Below are 25,034 nucleotides of genomic sequence, written 5' to 3'. Positions count from 1 at the left end.
GGTAGACTTATAAATTTATATTATATTTTTATTCTATCTACTTTTATGTATTACTAGTTAGGATTAATGGAAATATAATTTGTAATATGTTCCCAAAACACCATCATTAATTTAAAAAATATATTCAAAACAACTTTCTTAAGTTTCAAAATATTTTGTAATATTCTGATGTGAATTTACTACAAAGTAATGCATTGAACAAATGCCTTTATTAGTTTATTTTCCTCTTGAACGAGAAGTTAACTAAAAAACTGGCTACTTTGGTGCCTACACAAAAACGTTACAAGTTGCACTTGAAGTTTAGCAGCAATTTGTTCTCTCAGTGCCGCGTTGACAAATATTTTGTACAAATGGCCCGGCTCTTAGTGCATTTGTGCACATATTCACGGCAATGGCAATCTGAATGGACTCTCTGAGGCAGAAGCAAAAAGTCGTGCCACACGAAGCCCCCAAAACTGAACCAAATGCGGCACGACTCTTTTTGCGGCATGTCGTGCGTTGAATGGGGCAACATTTTGCGCCATGGGACGACGACGACGCTGACGACGACTATGATGATGATGCGTCTTGCAACAGCGAGAGCTCAACACCTGCCAAAGCTTCATAAATTCGATAAATCACAGGGAATCGTGGAAGCTAAAACCTCTTTGTGGGCGAAAAAAAAGCTGTCAAAAAACAGTGATGCGTGAACACCCGCCTGGCAGTGGTTTTTGGTTTGGTTTTGCTGTTGATTTTGAGCCGCGAAGTGGTCGCCTTGCTACGATTAAAGCCAGCCTAGTGTGGCAGCGCTAATGGCAAAGACACACAAGTCGCTGGGTGTTCGCAAAAGGGGTAACACGAGGGGGGCCGAAGGGGACAGGGGGTAGGGGGTCTCACTCCAGACAATGCCACAGTTTATATTGCAGCCTGTGCCTGGTCATTAGCAGCATTGCAGCTGCAACGTTGCTGCGATGTTGCTGCGGTGTAAGTGAGGTAGCAAACGCAGCAGCAACTCCAACTCCAGCGTCCAGCGTCGTCTGTTTGGCAGCGTAATTGTGTTAAAAATTACTCAGGCATCTTAATCACTTTGGTAAATATTTTGCCAGAGTCGGAGAAGGAGTTTTTGGACTCGGATTGGAAGACTCAAGACTCGAGACGAACGAACGAGGTTAATGCGCTGCAGCTGCAACAGACGCAGAATGTTGCTGCTAGTTCACAAATCCCATTCGGTCCCCTTTTTTTTCCCCCATTCCCATTCCCTTTCCATTTTTTTTTTGTTATTTTTGAGGCGTGTGGGTGTGCGTGTGTATCGGAAAGCCGAAACATGCAAACTCCACAAACGAGCCAAGTTTTCATTCATGAAATTGCCAAGATTGCCAATGGATTGAGGAAGGGGAGCGGGGGGAGCAACTCAACTTGATTGCATGTTCGGGCTCAGTTCATTTTCAACAGCATCAAGGATCAAATGCATTAAATACGAGAACGAGACCAAGTCGCTGCCATCGGATGTTGCTGCAGTAACATCAGCAACATCAGCAACATCAAGGCAACGCCAACAGCAACAACACATCTACTTACGTGCAGTTCGCCGCTTTATCGGGGTTGCTCATCTGGCGTCCTCTGTCCAGGGTCCCAGTACCCAGTGCCCAATACCCAATCCCCTGCCACATCCACATCCTATACACTATATACTATACATCCACATCCAGGGCGGGTGGCGCACCTGCGGCAAACTGCTTTGCAATTATGAGATTTTTTGCGCTTCCTCTCCTTCGCTGCGAGGCCAGCGGCGAGGAGCTATGCTAAACAAACCAGGAGCGGACTGAAGGGAAATCGACTCAAAAAAAATATAAAGATATATATAATACAATTGTAAAATATACAAAATATTTAATAAATAATATATAGCTAAATGGCAAAGCAATAATGTAAAAGATTTTGTGCAATATATTCATTCCTGATCACTGGCTTTTCAAATATTTGGTGAAATACATTTCCCTATAGCACTTCTTATTCTTTATAATAAATAATAAATTGGTGAATTTCAAAGCAATGATGTACAAGATTTGGTTAAAACATGTATATTTATCTTGACTTTTATTTTATATAAAATAAAAAAACAAAATAAATAGTTTGTAGCGAAACAATAAAAATATTAAAATTAAAGATAACGAACGCTAAAAACTACCTTGAGCTTGAACTTCAATTAAATGTGTACAATTAAAAGGTCGCAAAATATTTTAAAAGGAGCATTTTAACTAAAAATTACTAAAAAAAAAATGGATATTATTTATAATGAAGTATCCATTAAGAGAAATTTCTGGATTTTAAGCAAGGTAGTTTTTATATAAGGCTTTAAGTTGAAACTTATTTTCGCAGTCTTTTCATACTTTTTATAAATGCTGTGGAACCCCAAAATATGTGATGGACACATTGCATTCCAGCCCTGATCCTTCAAGGAAGAGGAGGAGTAGCCGCTTGCCAGGTCGATGATGTTGAAGGCAGCTTCTGTTGCTGCTGCTGCTGCTGCTGAGTTGATGCTGCTGCTGATGCTACACTTTCTCTCTGTACAGCAGCCCGGCATCATAATTTAGACTGCAATCATCATTATCGTTCGAGACCAGCGAACCGAGAGCATTCTTGAGCAAAACGCCCGCACGTAGACATTTTGGGGAGAAGAGCTGAGGCGGAGTTGTTGGAGTCGGGGAAGACTGCGGAGTTGGTGTTCCAGCTCCCATCTCCCATCTCTTAGCCTTGGCAACTGTCAGTCACTGAGGATCGGACTCAAAAAGCCGGAGTCCGGAGCAGTCAGTGAGTCTATCATTCAGTCAGTCAGTCAGTCAGCGCAAAGTTGCCAGCAATTTGCTCAAATAAAAACGTAAAAACGAAATGCAGCAACCCAGGAAGCTGCGCATGCGTCTCTGGCAGCATATAATTGTCTCTTGGGCAGGGACTCGAAAAGCGAGGATCCACTGACGGAGCCACACAGCTGTGCCTGTGCCGGTGCCTGCCACTGTGCAACTCGCATTCGGTGGTGCGGTGGTTCGGTGGTTTGGTGGTGCCGCTTCAGCCGTCCATGTCCGGCGGCAATTGTAATTACCGCAGTTGCGCCTCCCGTCCGTCGGGGCCAACGCCTTCGCCAATTCTACACTGAACAAAACTAACAAAATCTTATGGAATACAAATTTGGACTCTATATTCATTATAAAAACAAAGGTGTACAATACTAACTATATTTGCAATGATCAAAATTTCATGAATACTTTTCCAAACAAGAATAGAGATCTCATTGGTATGGACAATGAGTCAAAAGTAAATCAATTTATTACATAATTATTCAGAGAATTAAACTATACAAAAATGTGAAAAAAAAACTTAAAGACAAGATATTTAGGTTTTAACTATTATTAAAAGCTAAATTTCCATGAATTTAACCCTTTCTTCACATTGCACATCACAACCTGTACAATTTTAGTCATTTCGTGGCTTAAAAGTGAAGGTGTAAGCCACCTTTGGACAAACCCTTTTTAAAATATTTTAAAAAGGTTTAGCATAAGTAACAAAAGTTGTTGTAAATTGTTTCCAGAATTAAATAATCGGAATAGTCTGAGATTTGAGTTTTACCACTTCGATATTCAATATTCTTAATTCTATACTCACATTTTTCTCAGTGGATAGCTGGACAAATGCGCAGTAGCCTGGCATTTCAGTTACGCCTGCAGTTTGTTATTACGCGCATTATTTCTGCCGCAGCCCTTCGGTGTCCCAATGCATCCCGATCCGTGGACCCCATACCCATCCCCATCCCCATCCCCATCCCAATCCCCATGCCATCCCCTCCTGATTGCATTCAGTTAAGACTGCAGGGCAGAAGACATTTTACATTAGCTGCGCATTCCAAAAATCCGTTCCTGTCCAGCTTTCAGCTTTCAGTTTTCATTTTCGTTTCGTTTCGTTTATTTATTTTCGTATTTTTGCGATGGAAGAGAAACTAATTAGAGTAGACTTAATGGAAATACTCGTAGTTATTCATAATTTAGTTAAACGTTAGCGTACAATGGCGGAACTGCCGAGAGAGTTCCTAGAGACTTTAGTACAATAATGGGTAATGTTTTTTGGGCAGCTAAGGATTGTCAGAGTGTTTTTTTGGGGGGAGGGTATTGGGGAGTTAAGGGTAACTTAGGCTAACCAAGCGTATTTCACTGTACACAGCACCGTAAGATGAGACCGAACTTAATAGCACCTTAATCAAATTGGAAGATCGGATTGGGTCGGGATTTGGGGGCTTGGATATTTTGGGCATCCACAAGATCCCAAAATGATAGCATAACTAGCAGTTGGAAGTGATTCGATTTTGTTCTCAACTAATATCACAATGTTGCTCGCTGATTCTCTCTTCTCTCCTCACCACTTCAATGCAATTTCGATAAAATTGGTTTGTTTTATATCATAGCTTATCTTTGATTTTGAAATTCTTAGGACTAGAAGGCAAATGTAAGCTAAGAGTTGAAAAGTCTTTTGATCGATTAGCTATCATAGTTATTGCTTTAATTTACATAGTTTAGATCTTTTGATTTCGGATTTAAAAGTCGAAAAGCGCTATAAAAATAGTTCTGAAAGCGATTCGTAAAATTTATTTTGAGTTAAGTTGAATGAATAATTTTTTCTGTAATTTTAAAAGTATTTTTTTTTTTTGTATTTTTAGGCGTTTTCTTCGAGTCTAGTAAATGGAGTTTTAGTAAAAAATACTTGACTGGATGCGTTTAGCATTTAATGCTTAAAATTTTTAACTTCTCAGAAGCGTTAAGTTGAAAAATCTTAATACTAAGTTTTCTTTTTGTTAAAAATATTTTACGTATTTCTGGTAAATATACTTTATATATATATATATGCCCACGCACGGGCTAACCTTTATCATTTATTGTTTATCATTAGTCAAAAAGTTGATTAGGCCTGGCAAAAGTCGCTCAATGTACAAGGCAAAAGTTCTATCTTACAATATCTCAATTTTAATTGTTGCTTAGTTTTTATTCTTGTTGAGTATCAAAAATGTGTTGTTGTTGTTGTTGTTAAGGCACTTCCGTGTGACGGAAATATATAGCACTATATATCTAGTTATAAATCTGGATCTATTCTCTATTTATGGATGTGTATATACAATATCATTGCTGTTTTTTTTGTGAGCAGTCCCAGCTTAGTGCCCGTAAATCTCCGCCAGGCGAAACAATCACTTGGAGCTGATCCAAAGCCAAACTGAATTATGTTGATGGAAACAATGCATAAACTGGCGAACGGCGACAACCCTGTCTCCTCCCCTGTTTTTTCCTGAGCACCCCTGACCACCCTACCACCGTGTCCAAACTTCAAACTCAAACTCAATTTTCGCGCTACAATTACAAATGACGGCGATAAATTTCGCGAGTGGAGACAAAAGGAAAGTTGGATGCCAGCCATTCCCCTAAATCTGAATCCCTGCACCACCCCCCCACCACCCCGCCCCAGGATTTGTGGAGAGGAAGTGATAATAAACGCACGACACGCGCGCCTTGTTTAGAGATTTATGCGTGCCACAGAATAGAGCCGAGTGAAAATAGAGGAGAACGCGTAAAAATAGTATAACCGCGATATCCGACCACTAGATGACCACTTCAATTGGCTAACAAAAATATAGGCTCACAAGATTTACTCATTAAATAAAACTCTTTTAAAAATTATTTAATATGGAAAACAGACACGAATTTAAAATAAATAACTTTAGCCTACAATTTTGTAATCTAACAAAAACTTGACTACTTAACTAAAAAAAATATTAATAACAATAACAATAAATTTTTTAATAGCAAATAGCAAGACTCAAACTCAATTAGTCATATTAGGAAGCAGATAATTAGATATTCAGGAACTTATAGCCCTTTAAGAAATTCTCATAACCAATATACCCCCTTAATACTAAACTGAGGGTATTTTAAAAAGAAAAAAAATCCGCTGCAAACTGCAAATAATGTCAGGCGATGGCGATGTTGACCAAAATGATGCACGACCCGAGCGGATTATGCAATGCGGCATCATCACATCTCGGGCCGGCTAATACAGTTTGGGCCATAAGTCACCCTCCACGGAGCCCCCTGTTTGCCTACGCCGCCCGTGAAAAGTGATAGAGTGCAACATGCTAGCTGCAACACGATGGCTACTTAGCCGTAGTTGCGGCTGCCCCTCGCCCTGATTTATTGCCCCAGAGATGCGAGACTCCTCCATTTTCCGCAGCCAACACAATGTCTGTCAATTGGGGCATTTTCACTGCTTAATTACACAACCAATGGGGGCGGTGGCAGTTGCAAGGGGCGTGGGTGGGTGTGCCCGGCCAAGTCGCCAACTGTGCCACGTCTGCAGTTTCGTGTTTGTTTTGCAACCGCACTTATTAAGGAATTAATTTAGTCATTGCAAAACAAGGTCAGACATTAGCCGCAAACTGCAATGCAGCAAGTCCCACCACAGAGTATCCACAACCCCCTTCGCTCCGACCTCCACCCACCACCACCCATGGAACTCCCACGCCTGGACGGCCTTCTTCGTGTTTCGAGGCCATTAGGCCCCAAGAAAATTTCCATGCGAAGAACAAGGACTTGAATTGGTGTGCACCTCCTCCAGCCAAACACCCCCGCATCCTCAGCGTGGGAAAAACCAGCCGAAAAACGAGGAGTGGGTGGGAAAAGCGGGGGCTGCGTGCCAAAATGCAGTTTCGTGACCGGCGAAAGGAGCTGCCTGCGCCTTGTAAGCGATTCCCATTGCCTAAAAGCTTGTAAGCCAGTTTCCGGCTCCGGCTCCGGCTGCGACTACGGCTAAAGCTACGACATCGTCTCCGGCTAAAACACAAAAACTATGGCAAAAGTATACGTTTTAGTTAGCGAAAAAAATGTCTGCAAAACCAAGACTGCTAATCATTGAAATAATTACCAAATTATATGCTTAAATGTCTTAAAGGTTCTATACAAATAAATTAATGTACCTTTTTTAAGTTTTTTTTTAATTTTAAATAAATACGAAATTCAAATCATATTCTTGTTTACTAAAAACATGATTCCATCCACAATCATAATTCCATCAACAAATGCCAAATTTGTCCAAAAAATTGTGTTCTTAAAATTATAGAAATCTGAAAAGCAAATAAATCTGCAGACCAAAAGTAAGGAAATCTGAAAATAATAACAACCAATAGAAATAACAAAATGCATCGTCTTTAAATTCTGTTTTGTATGACATTGTCCATCTGTGTGTAGACTTTGTTTTGTTTTATTTTGTGAAAAACGTTTTTAACTAAGAGCTAATCATAACCAACTAGAATAACATAAGTTAATAATTTATTTAAACGTTTAGCTAAGAACTAATAATCAATAAGCGGGTGTCGGGGCTTTGTTTCTTTTTTTTATAATAAATAACGAAAAACTTCAACTTGAAACATGGAGACGACCCCGAAGGTGTTTCCGACCCCCGAGGGGACAAACGGGTTAACCTGTCCGCACTCGGGGTTTCGGAGAGGGGTGAGGTGTGTCCAATCCAAAGATGGTTTATGAACTAAAGAAAACTTAAAGGTTTTTATTTCATTTCATGAAAACAAAAAGTAGTAAAATAGAAGAAGAGCGAGCATAAAATCAATTACAAAGATAATTTAAATTTAACAGTGTTTTTTGTTGTACAAAAAAAAGGAATTGTTTTTTTTTGTTTGTTTAGCGTTTGCTTTTCTTTTAAGATTTTCATAGAAATGAGTTTGTTGTTTTTTTTTTTTTTTTTTGTTTGAGCCCTAGGGAGAATTCTTTGTCTTTTGTTTGTGTCTTTATGTAGGCTACAATTAAATTAAATTAAATTAAATTAAATAGAGTAAAATTAAATTAATACAAATTGTTGTGGTATAAGTTTACAAACTGCTGAGTAATGTTACAAATAAATTAAAAGTAGGCGTACGAAACTAATGCCGTCTGCCGATGTGACAAGCCTATTAGCCTATGTCGCGAGTAATAATTAAATTAATAATTTCAACGTTGCTCAAAATGCTGAGAGATCAGACCATCGGTTGGATCTGACCGCCTATATCTATGCCTATGCCTATGCCTATGTCTATCACTATATCTATATATGTGTATAGTATAGCCTAAGTGTGGAACATGGAATTGCTAGCTGTATCGAAGATCCCGGCTATCTAAACTCCTGGGGGTTCATTTAACGCGAAAGGATCTAGCAACTAGAACTAGTTTAAGTGCTAATACGTTGGGTGGTCTTGAGTGCTGCCCTCTAACTCGCTTTTACAAAATTAGTTGATGCTTCTTTAGCCTAGTTAAACTGTAGGTAGTATTAAGGTTCCTCAGTCTTCGCAGAGATTTCCGGTACAAGTACAAACTGCTCTAGTTAATATGTTTTGTTTGTTGTAGAATTCTTTTTTTTTCTTTCCATTTTTCTGTAGCACTAAGCTGGGCCCATCTTTCAATTGACGATGCCCATTAACAGGTCATAAATCGCCTGGATGCTGCTGCATATAGATACCGATAGCGTTAGGCGCTCTCCGTCTTGACCACCAGCGGCATGGGTCCACCGAGGGTCAGTCCCGGCTGCGACTTCTGCAGCAGCTCCTCCTGCAACAGGCTCATCGGATTCATGGGCAGACCCATGTTGAGACCCATGCCCATGCCCATGCCCATGTTCATGTTCATCTTCATGTCGAGCAGCGGATGCGCCGAGCCCGGTGACTTGGGCTCCTCCATTCGCTCGCCACTGCGGCGGGACTCGCGGCTCTGGCTGTCCCTGCCCTCGCGGCCCTCGCGACTCTCGCGTCCTTCCCTGCCCTCCCGCGATCCGGCCCTGGAGTCGTACCGCGTGTGGGTGCGCATGTGCCGGGTGATCATGTCGCGGCGACAGGCCGCATACGGACACTGCGGACACTTGTAGGGCTTCTCGCCGGTGTGGGTCCGCTGGTGGGTGGACAGGTGGTCCGAGCGGGAGAACACCTGGCCGCACACCTTGCACGTGTACGGCTTGACGCCCGTGTGCAGGCGCATGTGGCGGGTGAGCATGTCTGAGCGGGCAAAGGATCGCCGGCAGACGTCGCAGGAGTAGGCTTTGGCAATGTCGTTGGCGGGATTGCGCGACTTGTGGCGCGAGGCCATGTGCTTGGCCAGGCGATCGTGCAGCGAGAACATCTGTCCGCAGGTGGGGCACACATACGCCACATCCGAGCCCGGTGGCATCTCCTCGACCACGGGCGAAACGTCCAGGTTGTACCGCCAGGCCACAGTCTCCTTGGTGGTGGGCGAGGCCACGTCACCCTTGATCACCGGCACACCCACCGTGGTGGTGGGCACTTGCGAGTGATGCATCTGCTGGTGATGCAGCGGATGCAATGGCATCTCCATCTTGATCATCGCTGCCGCCGCTGCCGCAGCCGCTGCATGGGCAGCGTTCATGGCATTGGCATACGGCGAATTGGGCGGTGGCTGGTGGTTGGGCGTGGCAGCGGTCGTGATGGGCATGTGACCCGAGTGGCTGCTCGATGCCGGCGACAGGGCACTCATGCTCTCCATGCTACTGGCCGCACTCAGGGCCGGCGGTGGCGGCATCATGGCCGCCGAGCGGGATTCTTGAGAGGATTTCGAGCCGGACCTTTTGTACTTCTTGGGCTCCACCTCGCTGCGCATGCACAGATCCAGCGGACGCTCCTGCGGCGGCGGCATGGGCTTCTTCTCGCCCTTCTTGCCCCTGGGCTTGGGACTGGTGCGCTTCTTGGTGGTGCTCGTGGTGTTGATGGTGGTGGTGGTGGCCACATTGTTCGTCACCGAGGATTCGCTGCGCGGCGGCGAGGGCAGCGATGGCGGCGGCGAGTTATTGGCCAGCAGGGCATGGGGCAACATATGATTGGACACGGAGTTCGGGTTGCAGTTGCTCTTGCGCTCCTGAGAAGTGGGCGAGGTCTCCGTCTCGGAGGCTATCGAGGATGGGGTGTGCTGCAGGGGCGAGGGATAGAGATCGTGACGCCGACGGAACACCTCGTTCAGATACTTGGTGTGCAGGTAGTAGCCAAAGAGCGGCGATGGTATCGGGAAGTACCTATCGTAGGGGTTGGGGATCTCAGTCTTGATGTCCACATGCAGCGGATTCTCCTTGTTGAGCGGCTGACTCTGATCCGGGGTCAGATTGCTCTGGACGGCCTGCAGTTGCAGCGGACTCATGCTGATCCTGGGACTATCCTGATCGTTGTCGTCGCTGTGCGACAGCTCCAGATCCTCGCCGGAAATGTCCTCATTCTCGTTCTCGATCTCGTTGTCCATTTCCGGTTCGTTCTCCTCGTCCTCGCTGACGGGCTGCTCGCTCTTGATGTACTTGCCAGGAGAGGCCTCCTCTTCCGGATCCTCGAGATCCTCCTCGTCGGGTATGGACTCGTCATGCTCCTCCTCATCCTGCTCGGCATCTTCGGCCAAGTCCTCCTCCATTTCCATGGGTTCCGCCTTACAGGCCAGACCATTGGAGTGCGTTTCGTTGTTATTGTTGTTGTTATGATGGTGCAGCTTGTCCAGCACCGCCGAGAGTCTCTTGCGCTTGCGCTGCTTCCATGGTACCACTATGTTGTTGTTGGCCACACTGGCCTGGTTGTTGTTGTTGTTGTTGTTGGCGTGGTTGTTGGTGGCCACCGCTGCAGCCACCGCCGCCGCAGCCGCCGCCTGTTGGTGGAGGCTCAGTGCCAGTGGCAGGTGGTGCTGTTGCGGATGATGATTGTGGTGGTGGTGGTGCTGATGATGCTGTTGCTGCTGCTGCTGGTGATGATGCTGCTGCAGGGGGTGTGGATGCGGATACTGCATGCCGCCGTAGTGGGAGTGAGATTGGGCCGCTGCCGCGGGCGCAGGATACATGTGCGGAAGATACTGCTGCTGGTGGTGATTGAAGTTGAGGAGCTGTGGAGGCGGGGCCGGCGGCGGGTGGGGCAGGGGCAGGTGGTGCGGGTGGTGCTGCGGCGGCTGGGGCGGCGGATTGTGCGGATTCGTGTGGTGACCATGCCCCATGGGGTCGGTGCCTTCTGCCATCGTCATGAGGTCAACTTTTTGCGGCTTCAGCGGCGGCGTCTCCTGCGGGTGGGAGGCTTCTGGCTGGGATGGGGTGGCGGTTTGCGGTGACCTTGACAGATTCCGCCCAAAGTATTCCAGCCTGCGTGGCCGGGGATTCTTGCGGGCTAACTGACGAGACCGAGTGGCCTATAAATACAGAAAAATACATATACATTATTATAGAAACAAAAAACATTTAAAATAAATTAAATAATAAATTTATTAATAAATTACATATATAGATTAATGAATGTTTATTATAAATTCTGTTAGACACTACACATAGATATGTATGAAAAGGTTTCAAATTAGTTTTCGAATAATTACAAATTAGTTTTGGAATATCAGAGGATTAATTTAAAACGCAGAAAAACTCACACAAAAACATTTTTTTTTTCAGCTTGACCTAACCTAAAAAGAATTTTCCTTCAATGACTTGCAGTTTACAAAGACCTTTTCAAACCTACCAGCTTACCAACAGTTGATATAAAACCTTAAAATCAATCAACATGTTATCACTTAAAATCATCAAATAGCCCCTTCTTTCGATGTCACAATTTTCTCTAAATAAAACACCCACCACCATTTCTTTTTTTAAGCTTTCGCACAGCCTATATGGTAATTAAAAGGACACAGATCACTTTAGTTAACTATAGACAATCACAAAAGTTATTTAGCATGGAAGATGCTTGTTAAAATTTAAGATTTCTGGAGGTTAAATTTTTGCACGCTTTAGCAAGGAAGTTGAAAATTTTCTGGTCAAAGAATGACCTGCTATCTCGCTTTCGCCCGCCTATGCATTTAAGTACCATCTAGGCATCTCTTTTTCGCCCACAGCGTTGCCAGACTGCCGCAACTCCTACGCTAGCTTACGCAGAATTGAACTCTGGGCAATTTTGGGTTATGTAGAATTAGGTTAAAATCAAGCGATTTGGGGAATAAAATTTAAGACACAAATATTGTGTGTTGCAATCAGTCAAGCATCAAAATGCTGCAATTTCCCCGGTATCCGTTTGTGTGTTGGCTTTCAGTCAAACAAATAAATAAGATAAATTTTGTGCTGAAGCTGCCAAAAAGAAATAACGTAACGAGAAGACAGATGACAACAACGGCGGCATTTACGCTGCGTTAGTTTTATGCGTTTGTCTGTACGGGTGGGAAAGGGATGCAGCGATGGGAGGGGCGTACTACAGTGGGGCGAAAAGGGGTTTTTTTTTTTTTGGAGAAAGATTCCTGGTACAGTCTCCAGTCTCAAACTCCCGCTGTGGGAATTTTTATGGTGCTGCCAGCAGATTTTATGGCGCTCAAAGTTTATGGGGCCTTTGGATTTTGGCGCTGCCTTCGCCTTGACCGGCGGACCACCCCCCTTTTTGGTCACCCGCCGCCTCCCCCCCTGAACCTAAGCTTATGGTCAGCGAAATCAATGAAGGAAAGGAGACAGGATGAAATGGGCGACAGTCCTGGACAGGATCGCATCGGTTCGCATCTCGCCGTCTGGCGCCAACATTCGCAAATAATTAAAAGTTACCACACAGACACCAAAAGCAGGGGCGCAAAAAGGGGGTGCTACTGCTACTGCTGCTGCTACCAAAACGAAAGCAGTTGGCTCGGGAAAAGGACAAGGCACCACAAACGACAACAACAACAACAACAACGAACGGCACGTCTGGAAGGACGTTTGCTGCATTGCGCTTATCCTTGTGATATATGAATATTGTGCACACACGCACGTAGCTGCGATATGGAGTGGTGTAAGGCAGGGGTGGTGCCAAAAGGGGGGTGGTGGTGCTGGTGGTGCAGCAGCGAAGCGAAGCTTTGTGCTGTGTCTGCCATAAGCCGTCAGTTTATGGGGGGTCTCTCCTGTAGTGCACTAAGAAAAACACCTTCAATTCAGAAAACGGAATCTTGGAAAAATAGAAACTAGAATTAATATCAATTATATTTGCAGTAAAAATAATGGAGAAAAAATGCTAAAATTAAAAAGAAAAAACATTTTAACCAAGAAACGTAATCCTAAAATATTACATTTCATAATTTATTCTGTATACAATAAAAACTTAAAAAAAGTTTTTAACGTATTTTAAATTAACATTTTTGATACAAATTTTTTTAGATGGATTCAGATCTAAATTAGCTTTTCAACCTGAAATTAAGGAGACTTTAAGATGAAAATTTATAAATGCTTTAAATATATTGCCTGTTTTGAAATTGTAACATAACATTCTTTTTTTTCCCTGGCTGCCTCTGTGTTTTTTTTCCAGTGCACTCGTTGTCGTTGTCCTTCTGTTGGCAATTTGCGCCTACAACTGAGTGGGTCGGGATCGGGCGGTCAGGGGTTAAGAGCAAGGGGCAGCAGGAGTCCATGTCCTTAACGGTCACGTGTTTGCTTTACGTGTTGAGAAAATGAAAAGAGCCGGACCCGTCTGTTTCCGAGTGTGACTGTGAGTGTGAGTGTGGTGTTGGTGTTCTTTGTTTTTTTGGCGAGCCGAGGAGAGGTGTTGATGGGCCAGCGACAGGACACCTGTGTCCATCTGCTCATCCTTCGGCCTTCAGCTCTACATCCCCAACAACCCCCCTTTCACCTTTCACCTCGTGGCAGTTAGTGGCTTGCTATTGCTGTTGTTATTGTTGTCGCATATGTATGTCTGCCCCTTTTGGTTTTAATGGAGTGCGTGTCCTTTGTCCTGGGCCAAGACCCCCTATCCTCGTTTGTCCTTGCCTGACCCCCTTTAAAGTTGTCTCAACTTTTTCGATTTCGCAACTTAAATGGAAAACGAACTGAAAGTTTTTTTCTTTTTGCATATCATAATTCATGTTCTATTTCCGGGAATAGGGTCACCACCACAATACACGTCCCTCCCCCTCTCGCTTTTTTATTATCCACCCGAAGGGCAATTAATATTCTTAATTAGGGTAATTAAACAGCGCAATGCTGACAACTATGCGAAAAACTTTACACCAGCAAATGTGGCCAACGGCATTGGCTCTTGCTTTTCCTGCTTTTCCACTCAGCCGAACTTTTTCCCACCTCTTTCGTTGTGTCCCCCCTTATACCAGAATATACATATATTCATAATATGAAGTGAACAAAAAGCTGAAAAAAAAAACATAAATTTTCACGCCAGTCGAGCGCCGCGCGTTGGAAGTTCTCTTCTGGGTTCTCCAAGGTTCCGCCGCTTTGGGGCCTTGTTAGCACGCGAAATCGGGGATCGGATTCGTGGAGGAGGTGCTGCAGGGAGAGTGTCGGGATTTTTGATTTATGGCCGGCAGAGTTTGGATAAACACAAATATACATATATATTCGTATAAGTGTTCATACCCTTGCCAAGTGTTAATTAACTCGCAAAAGAAGTTGGCACTTTAATTCGATGAAGTTGTGAACGGAAAGCGGCTTACCAATCGTTTCTCAGGGCTTCATTTGGCAATAAGATATATTTTTGGGCTTTTAATACAGAAACATAAATTTTGTGATTTTATATATTATAATTGTTTATAAAAGGGTAACCCAAACGTCGCTTTGAAATACCCCAAAAATTTACCTAATTTCTCCTTTCGCTTATGGGATTTTTTTTTTTTTGGCGAGAGATAACTTAATGGGAGAATGGAAAAGACAGAACGGACTTGTCAGGCGATAAAAGAGATGGTGTGAAATGATGCTAAATGAAGTGTTAATTTTTGGCCACGGGTGGAATAACTCGGCCAGTGGCCAAAATAAAATGGTGGAAAGCTCGCAGCAATCACAGATTTAATTAAGCATTTTCTAGAGTGTAAACATGGCGCTAACAAGTCGCCAGCCAAAGACCAAAAAGAGCGGACAGCGAAACATGCTTGTAAGCAAATGTTTGGCAAAGTGGAACGGCAAATGCCAAGTGCTCGTAAATGATCTGAAAACTGAACACTGAACACTGAACGCTGAACGCTGAAAACCGAAAGCTGGAAAAGTGCAAGCCAAGTGCTAAGTGGTGGTGCGACTGAAGACGGAAAAGCGCTGCTTAATTACGCCAAACAACGAACAATGAACGACGAACAACCGGCGAACAACGACAGCAACAACAGGGGCAAACAACTAGGAAGCGCATTAAATGGCGCTCATTTGTTGTCAACAATGGCAAAAACGAGAACCCAGATTTGCCAACTCGGCTTTGTTATTTCGCTCTGCAAAGCTGCGAACAGAAAATGTGCAATGCCATGGAAATATGATTCACGGCCAGTTTTTGAGGCAGTCCAACAACCATAGAGGTGACCATAAAAATTATTATAATTACGCGACGCACTTTGCCAAAGAAAAGGGGGTGAACTTTCAAATGGGGTTGAAATGGGGTTGGCAAATTTTAATGGCTCATTTATTGAAAAACAGAACCGAAAAATATTGGTTGTTTGTTTTTTCTAAAATTGTTAAACGTAAACCAATATATAAAACATGGTATTATTATTTAAATTATGGGAATGCCATCTTAAAAATGATGGTTATCAATCAAATATAAGTCTATTTAACATTTATAGTTATTTGGTATAGAATGTAAATTTTATATAATATTTGAATAAGATAAATATAAAACAAGAAAGAAAGTAAACTTCGGCAAGCCGAAGTTCATATACCCTTGCAGCTATTGCAATAATTAAACATTTTTGAAAACATTAAAATTATGATTTACTGCGTATATGTTTAAAAACATTGAAGCTATGATGATTTGCAGCTCAATTATTTGATAGTTATTTTATATATTTTTATTGTTCCTATGGGAGCTATATGATATAGTCGTCCGACTTTGATGAAACTTAAACCGTAAATTGGAAATATTTAACCATTACTAAATGTCGAAGAACTAAACAAAAAATTAAAAAACAGAAAAGTTATAATTTTTTTTCATTTATTTCTCCGATTGTTCCTATGGGAGCTATATGATATAGTCGTCCGACTTTGATGAAACTTAAACCGTAAATTGGAAATATTTAACCATTACTAAATGTCGAAGAACTAAACAAAAAATTAAAAAACAGAAAAGTTATAATTTTTTTTCATTTATTTTTCCGATTGTTCCTATGGGAGCTATATGCTATAGTCGTCCGATTTTGATGAAATTTTTACCATAATTCTGAAATATTTAACCATTGCTTTATGTCGAAGAACAAAACAAAAAATTTAAAAACAGCAAAGTTATAATTTTTTTTCAATTATTTTTCCGATTGTTCCTATGGGAGCTATATGCTATAGTCGTCCGATTTTGATGAAATTTAAACCATAATTCTGAATTATTTAACCATTGCTATATGTCGAAGAACTAAACAAAAAATTAAAAAACAGCAAAGTTATAATTTTTTTCATTTATTTTTCCGATTGTTCCTATGGGAGCTATATGCTATAGTCGTCCGATCCGGCTCGTTCCGACTTATATACTACCTGCAATAGAAAGACAACTTTTGGGAAAGTTTCATGCAGATAGCTTTAAAACTGAGAGACTAGTTTGCATATAAACGGACGGACAGACGGACAGACGGACAGACGGACAGACGGACAGACGGACATGGCTAGATCGACTCGCCTAGTCATGCTGATCAAGAATATATATACTTTATAGGGTCGGAGATGTCTCCTTCACTGCGTTGCAAACTTCTGACTGAAATTATAATACCCTCTGCAAGGGTATAAATATTTGCATTATTTAAGTATTATCAGTTGGGCTTTTTTCACACTCCATATTTCAAATTACATTTCATAAAAATTTGATTGTCTGATTAAGTCAGAGCAATCCTTTTTGATTTATTTATTTTTTCAACAATTGCCAGAGGTAATCCCCGCTGAGTGACCACTGTGTTTGCCTGGCATTTGTCACGCTTATTACACACAGCGAAACTTGATGAAGTTTTGCAGTAGCACCCGTCAAATACATTTGTATGGGACCCACAGACGCCACTGCGATAAGCCTCGTGCCATGTGCCTCCTTTTTAGACCCCTTTCCCCCCCTTTGAAAACCCCACCATTTGGAAACCCCTTTTCAAAGCGGCGACAGTTCGCAGAGCTAAGCAAATAAAATTGCAGAAATTAAAATGTAAACAATTTGGTTGGTGTTGCTGCTGTTTGCCACGCCCCTGTCGGGCTACCCCGCCCCTCGCACTTCGGTGGACTGTGGCCATTAATCTGGCAAATGTCTCTGACGCCATTTAAGCCGTACTCCACTGGAGTTTACTTCACTTGTCTTTGGTCGTAATAAACGACATCATAAACATCAGCATTCAACGTGATATGCATTGATAATGGACAGAGTGTTGGTTGGGGAAAACTCAAGGGGGGAGAGGGTTTGTGCGGAGCCTCAACTTCAATCACAAGTGCAAAGACAACACCAGCAATACAGCAACACAGCACCAACTCGCTGCCCGAAGGCAAACAAAGCATGACGGGGCAGAAATATGGCTAATAAAATAAAACGCCATTTGCTTAGCCACGACACAACGACAACAGCAATGGCAACAACAACGAGCTCAACTGCTCATCAAACGAGAAATAATAAAAAAAAAAAAACATAAGCAAAAAAGTGGGGAAAACTCTTTGTACGCCTACAACAATCGCCGCAGTTGCTGGTAGCCAATGACAGCAGCAACATGTTGCTGAGACCGCCCCCCGCAGCAACACGAGCTTGCAACTGGCTGGAAAAGCTCTGTTTAAATCGTTTTCGTTTGGGAAAACACACTGGGAAAGCCAAGGAGCGTATGTCGAAAAGGGGCAGTATGTAATGGCTGTAATTAAATCTAGTATGTAAGTTAATTAATATTTGCTACATTTCCTTAGCAATTGATTACTTTTGAGAACCACAAGTATAGACAAATAAATCTATTAATCTATTTATTTAATTACAAACTAGTCTTTAACAAACAAAGTATAAATTACTCTTTACAACCATTCAGACAGCAGAAAATTGCAATAATTAATTGCAAATAATTTAATCAAGTAAGAAAAAGTTTGATTTTTATTTGAGTCGCCACTCTAATGGCCAGCAAATCTTTGATCTCTATTTTGCCATATGCTCTTCCATAGTATTTCTGTAATTCCACTCTGCTATTGAACTCTGATCTCCGATATCTTCCATTATATATTTCTCCCTATTTCATTATCGCCTGGCTCCCCCGCGTGATCATTGCCTATGAGGCGAACTCATTTATTATAACTAGCTTGGCTGCTTGGCTACTGTAGCTCGTTTGCTTTCAATTGGAGGAGCCTCAGCCTCAGTCTCAGTCTGAGTTTGAATGTGAATCTGAATCCGAGCTTGGCGCACTGCAATTAAAATGATCACTGTAATTTAAAAACGACTGCGAATTGGCCCGGACCAAATTTGACGTCAATATGTGAGCTAACGATATGCTAATTAGTTGCCACTGCTACCGAGTCATGGACTGCGATCATTAATTAAGAGGGGCTCTGATCTGGGGATTGACGTGGCTGCAGGTTGCAGGTTGCAGTTTGCAGGTTGCAGCCTACGCTACCGTTGGCCAAGTGGATAATGCCAGATAATGGCGATTTCCTGCCACCAGGCCAATTGTTACTGTTGCTATTGCTGCCGTGCCAAGGAGCAACACCAACACCAACACCAAAAGCAACAGCAACAGCAGCACCCGAGCAACATGCTGCCCCTGGCTGACCGCAGCTTAAATAAAATTACATTCAAATTCAATTGTAAATGCATTTTATCTGTTGGTTTTGCTGCTGCCGCTGCTGCTGCTGCTGCTGCTGCTGCTGCTGCTGGGGCTGTAAACTGCAATCATGTTGCACATTTTTCTGTGGCAGGCCGAGGTCCGATCTCGAGTCCCCAGCCTAGAGACGCTGGCCTTTTACAATCAAATGTAATTATTTTTGCAATATACACCTTCAGCTGCTCTTGCTGCCTTTGCTGCATTTGCTGCGGCAGCAACAAGTTGCTTAGCATACTTCCGTTTGAGCCACAAAAGGCCGCGCCCGAGAACCTGGAGCCTGCAACCTGGAATCGTCTCTGAACTTGGCTATACAACTCGGGCCAAGAGGGGGATCGCGTGATCAAAGTCAATTTAGCTGCGATATACAGACACATTTGTTTTGCTGTTGCTGCTGCTGCTGCTGGTGCTGCTGGCGCAGCAACTTCAGTTGCACGTAGGCCGGCCCAACGATCCTGTCGTCATCTGCTGCTGCCGCTGGTGCAGCTAAATTAAACCATTGCCGCCTTATCGTTGCCGGCCAACTGAGGCGCCTAAAAGGGCCACAAAAGCTGAGAAGGGGTTGCGGTGAAATAAAAATAAATGCAAACAGGTTTTCACACGAAATTGCAGCAGGTTGGTCACACTCTTTAAAATGAAACTCCCTGGGCTTTATACTTATGGCCTTAAAATTCACGTTAATTCTAATTAGGCATATAATTTCATTAAATTATAAAAAGGGTTTAAAGAAGATATAATAAATAAGCAGTCTGGTTATCCCAACTAATTGTTTTTTATTGCAGATTGGTCACTCTTATTAAAAAAAAATACTTGTACGAAATAAAAGAAATTTATTTCCTCAGCCTGGTCACACTCTGTAAAATGGCACTTCCTCTTTCTGTTTTCTATTCTTGGCTTTGGCAAGTGTTTATCATAATTAGGCACACGATTTGCTGCTTAATCGCTGCATTAACATAAATAGCAGAAAAGAGCTAAAAACGAAATGAAACGTAGGAACTCGCAAGCTAAAAAAATAAAACCTAAAAATCGCCACAAGCAAAAAGTCTTCAGAAAAATGGTTTCTTTGACCAAACTAAAAATCCCTGGCTCATTTCATGCTAATTATATATGTGGCCGGGCTGAAATGAATGGCTGGAACGCCCGCCATTTTAGCCTAGACTAGAGAAGCGCGCTTCGACTTCATTTGGAGTCGGAAATTATTTAATTTTAACCTCTGGGGGCCAGCAATCATCATTAAGCACGAGCTTCGAATGCCGCGTATTTGTTTTATTTTTTCTCCTCTTTGTACGTTTTAACGTAGGGGTTTTCGGGCAAAAGGTTTTGGGTCAGCGCCAAGAGGGCAAACCTCCAAGTCCGCCCACTCCACCTTCTCCATATCCGTTCGGCCCTCTCCACTTCGTTTATCAGTCAAAAGTGATCTTTGCAATTAGCCTTAAACGCTTTTTGGCTCAACACGAAGCCCCCAAGAACATCGAACCTCGAACCTCGAAAAACCGAAAAACCGAAATACCGAAAGAGCCCTCAATTGGGTCACAGATCCCAGCCTGTCTCATCCTCCGTCCGTCACATTATCAGAGCGAATTTATCGTATATCAACCTTCGGCCGTCGAGAACTGCAGCGCCTGCATATTTATTTTTAATCATCTTTGTGAAAGCAGGTGAAATTTTTGGCATTTATGAAAGTGCAGCAGCGTGACTCGGTTCAGTTCGGTTTGGTTTCGTATAAAAATTAATATAGATTGCAAGTGGGATACGCAGCGGCAGCGGCAACGGCAATCGCAACAGCAACAGCAACAGCAACAAGTTGAAAGTTTCTTAGCGTTTTGCGGCACAAATTTTCCCGTTTCTTTTTCGCTTTGTGTAAAATTTATTATGCCAAAGGCCGATCATTATCGGGTAGCCAAATTATATATGCGCGCGCGCACATGATGCGCATTAAAGGGTTACCAATTTCCAGTTCCCACAACGATCTCCTCGATCCACGATCCTCGAAGGGATCTCCGATCTTTATTTTAGCTTGGTTTCTTCTGTTTTTTCTCCTGCCAGGTTAACCGCAGGCACTCTGGGGCCAAAACTATAAAATGTCGCAGACTATAAATCCACTTGGAGCAATAAATTTCTCAAAATGTCAGCGCAGGCTCCCGCATTAATTACAGACTCCGTTCGATGTTGCTGCTGGGACACTGGGACACTGGGACATTGCAGTTCGGCGGCGGCGGGCACGGGAGCAACATATCGCCATGTTGCTGGCACGCCAGCAACACCCGCATCTGGGGTCCGCTGCTCTGGTAATGTGAGCCGTTCCTTAGCATGTAATCAATAGTTGTAACCACCAAAAGTGCACCACCACCACCACCAACACCGCCACGAGCAGCACCACCACCAATATCGGAGTTTTCTGACTTTTCTGAGTGCTGTTTTGTGACCGCAAAGCCAAGTGCAAAGCATTCAATTTTTGCCCCGTTGACTGCAACAAGTTCTTTCAATTTGCGTTGCCAGGTGGAGTCGGCAACAACAACTTAAATAATAATAACAACACTACAAGGAACGGCAACAACAACAACCAGCAACAATAACAACAACCAGCAACAACAACAACCATCCACAATTGCAAACTTGCGCGTGTTTTGGTTCGCATTTTGATTGCCTACAAGCCGTTGCTGTCACTTTGCATTATACGAGTCCAAGAGTCCAGAAAGGAGGTTTTTAATTGAAGGTTTCGGGGGGTTTTCCGGAGGTCTCAAGGGGTCTCAAGGGGGTTTGAGGGGGCTTGAGGGTTGCAAGCCCTTTTGCGCGCAAGACCCTTGCGAAACACATTTAAATATTTCAAATTAAAGAAATGGTTAAGAACAAAATTAAAGAAATCTATTGGATTACAAATGTCAACATTGGCATTGGTGTAATATAAATAATTTTTACGTTTTGATAAAGAATTGAAAATTTAAATAAAATCTTTGTAAAACATTATAAGACTAAACAATTAGAGAAACATCTTTAAAACTAGAAATCGGATTATATACAAAAACAGGTTCTAGACATTTGATTCTAAACAAACTTTGGCAAATCACATTTTACAGGCACTTTGTCATATCATTATTATATTAAAAATCTAACAAAAAAGCCTTTAAAATGATTCTTATACTCCAAAGAAATAGTTCCCTTAAAATGTGCAGGCTTTCGAATACCATTTAAAATAATCTTTGTTGTCACAGAAAATTTCGAACTGAAGAAAACTCTGGGCAGCGACAAGCAATGACCTTAAGCTTCCTTGAGTATTTTTCTTTTTAGCCATCTCCACGGGGAGCCCTTGAAAGCCATTAATTGTGTGTGTCCGATCACAGTTTCGGGCTTTGATTTCCTTACTGGTTTTATTATTTTGGGGAGGGGAACGTGGCGCGATTAAAGCGCAATTATGCTGTGTTTGATATGTTAATTTCGTTGGATCGCTTGAAAGAACACACAATTATGCTGTGGGGACAGCTAATTTATGCAGCTCGTGTGAAAGATATATCGATTGATCGATGGTGGAACTCATCACCGGCAGGTGTTAATTGATTTCGTTCGCTTGTAATTTGACTCGTTTGTTTATGGCACCGCGTATTTACCGTTTGCGTACCGTTTTCTCGAAAGCGCAGCACTGAATTCGAATCCAAATCTCAACTCAATTATGGAGATATTGTGGTGACAAATTTCGGGCGCACAAATAAGACCAAAAACCAAAAACCAAAAACTCCGGCGTTGTTCAATGGGCGCTTGGATGAATGGAACTGCGCCTCCGCTGCGTGCTGCTGCGGCTTTTCTCTCGGCTTTTTGTTAATTAAGCTGTATTTCATACAGCTGACGGATTTATGAATAAAGCGCCACCACCGACGAGACTTAAAAATCAAAACCGAAAACGCGCCAAAAAAAATTGAGAAAAGCCAGCAAAAAATGTGGAAAAAGTTGAACGCATATACGAAAAAAAAAGAAGCGTAAAGCGAATGTGATGACACTCAAAAATCCAGCAAAACGCAGGGCGTGTCGAAAGAAATCTCTGGCTGCTCGATGGATTTCTTAGCCAGCATCGAGACATCGGAACATTCGGACATGTGGAACGCTTTTCTGGCCTTAATCGCCACTGGCCAGGCCAAATCGCAAAGGTCGCGTTCGGCCAATTGAGCTGTTTGCTGTTTGTTGTATGCTGTTGTTGTGCGCTTGTCGTTGACGTCATGTTAATTTTTTCTGTGTGTTGCCAACAAATGCCGATTTATATGGTCAGGTTGCCAGCTTTTTGGAGGCAGCATCAAAATCGGCAGCAGCAGCAGCTTCAGGGGGCAGCCTCGCAAACTCGCGACTTGCGACTTGCGACTTGCGACTGTCGCGAGCAATTAATCTTCAAAAGTGGTCAGGTCCAGCTGCACTGGCTCGAATCGCTTTATTTAATTTTTAGGTTTTTTGTTTTAGTCGAACTCGCATACGAGACGAGACTTGGCAATCTGTCTAGAGTGCTCAGCTTCAGTCGCCTTCAATGGCGATCGGCGACTCCTTTGGCGGGAAGGTCGCTAAAACGACGCCCCCGCCAGAGGTGCACCTGCCAAACTCACGAAGGAGTCGATAGTTTAGCGGACATTCGATGCCAAAGATAAGGCCCCGTTAATCATATAATATTAAAAAAAAATTTTAAAAGTAAAGCAAGTTAATACCAAGCTAAAAAATATTACAAAGTTTAGCCAACGCTTATATTTTATTTGTGAGGCTTTGCAGATAAAATATATAATATTATAAATGAAAGAACATATTAAACTTCACTCTATGTATTGTATTTTATTTGCTTTGATTTCTTTGCAGAGATATAATATAAATGTTGTTTAAATAATAGAAAAAATATTTAGGAAAGTTAAATTTTTTAAAACATGAATCTTTGGCTTTTATCTTTATCTTTATCTTCTTTGTAATATTTATTTCTAAACAATTATTTCAGCCTTTTTAAATTGCTTGAATTAATCTAATATTTTTATTTAGTTTATTTCGGCATTTTGCATTTAAAAATCGGAATTTTATGGTTAAATAATTTATTTAAAATATCGGATAGCCTTTTCCCAACGCACCTCTGATTTGGGCGAAATGCAAGTTGGACAAGAGACGACACTGGCTTGTGGCAATGTTGGACAGCCACCAGACGCACATGATCGATCCGAAGGGGATCCAACCCCCCGAAACCCCTCTCCCACCCCCTTGCACACCCCCGCCCATGAGCTGTCCTCGTCGCACGCATTAAATTCAAAATGCGTTTCAGCTTTTTGTGAAGGTTGCCTTGGCCAGGTGGAGCTGCGATCGCGAAATAAAGCCGCCAGCCAGGCCAGGGTTGTCATTCGGAGCCAAAAAGCAAAATGAGGCTCAAGCCGCAGCTGGTGCGTTAAACTTACCTCTTTGATTTAGATGGTGGCCAAGTCCAATCGCTGCAGATCTGGCATAGTCTGCAATAAAAAAAAAACGAGGAAAAGAGCGGTGAGGAAAGCGGTTAGAGATTGAAGATTTTGGCGATGATGCTGCTATGCGCTATGCGCTATGTGCTATGTGCGATGTGCGATGTGCTATGACAAATTGTGGCAGCTCACTGGCGGAGCGGATTTTTCAGCTGCTAATTGCTGCGGTAATTAAAGCAGAACACAGCCGAGCTTGCAGATCATTAATCAAGCTGGAAATAGTTGGCAGGTTGGACAAAACTCTCGGGCCGAGAGCTCATAAATATTTAATGGTCTAGGCAAATAACGATCGCTTGGTTCTCAGACTGCTTGGCGATTTAATGAAAATTTTAGCCAACTTTTAGTGGGGGTTTCCCCCCCTTCTCGCCATCCCGCCCAAAAGACATTGATTGATTGAAGTGTTTTTATATTAGTTACAAAATTAGACCCCCGAAAAAGAGCGGTTACCACCCACAAAACTGGTCAAATTAAGTGGGCGTGTCGGCCACCGAAAAAAAAGAGATATCAAAAAAGAATAAGGTAAAAGCCGCCGTCTGATTGGCAATCGAAGGCAATATCCACGGCAGCTGATTGATGGGGGAAGCGTTTAGAATTGCCTTCAATAAATTATACTTTTTTTTTTGCTCATTAATACAGTAGCCGCAACAACGGCGATAAAAACAAACAAATGTCAGACTGCAATTGCGGCTGTTGCCTTTTTTGGACCTGACAATTGCGGCTTTTATTTGCTAATTATTTAAGCAATTTATAACAAGAATTGTCAACATGATTTGCATTAAATGGGAAGGGGAGGGGAGGGGTCGAGGGGGGCTTTCGAAAAATA

At 42.6% G+C, this 25,034-nt stretch overlaps 1 protein-coding gene across 1 annotated transcript in view; it reads right to left on the bottom strand.

The window, feature by feature from the left end:
- Positions 1–7,221: 7,221 nt before the first annotated feature.
- The window catches only part of LOC108150247 (zinc finger protein 1), a 30,339-nt gene continuing 12,526 nt past the window's right edge, over positions 7,222–25,034 (bottom strand). Inside the window, exons 2-3 of the mRNA XM_017278309.2 lie at positions 24,152–24,202; positions 7,222–11,210 (exon numbers count right to left, since the gene is read on the bottom strand). Coding sequence (XP_017133798.1) covers positions 8,523–11,048 — 2,526 coding nt within the window. The 5' untranslated portion in view covers positions 11,049–11,210; positions 24,152–24,202 and the 3' untranslated portion in view covers positions 7,222–8,522. The remainder of the gene's footprint in view (positions 11,211–24,151; positions 24,203–25,034) is intronic.

Source organism: Drosophila elegans, unplaced genomic scaffold (assembly GCF_018152505.1).
Source record: "Drosophila elegans isolate 14027-0461.03 unplaced genomic scaffold, ASM1815250v1 contig_208, whole genome shotgun sequence".
Taxonomy (NCBI): Eukaryota; Metazoa; Arthropoda; class Insecta; order Diptera; family Drosophilidae; genus Drosophila; species Drosophila elegans.
This window is presented reverse-complemented; position numbering and strand designations above follow the sequence as displayed.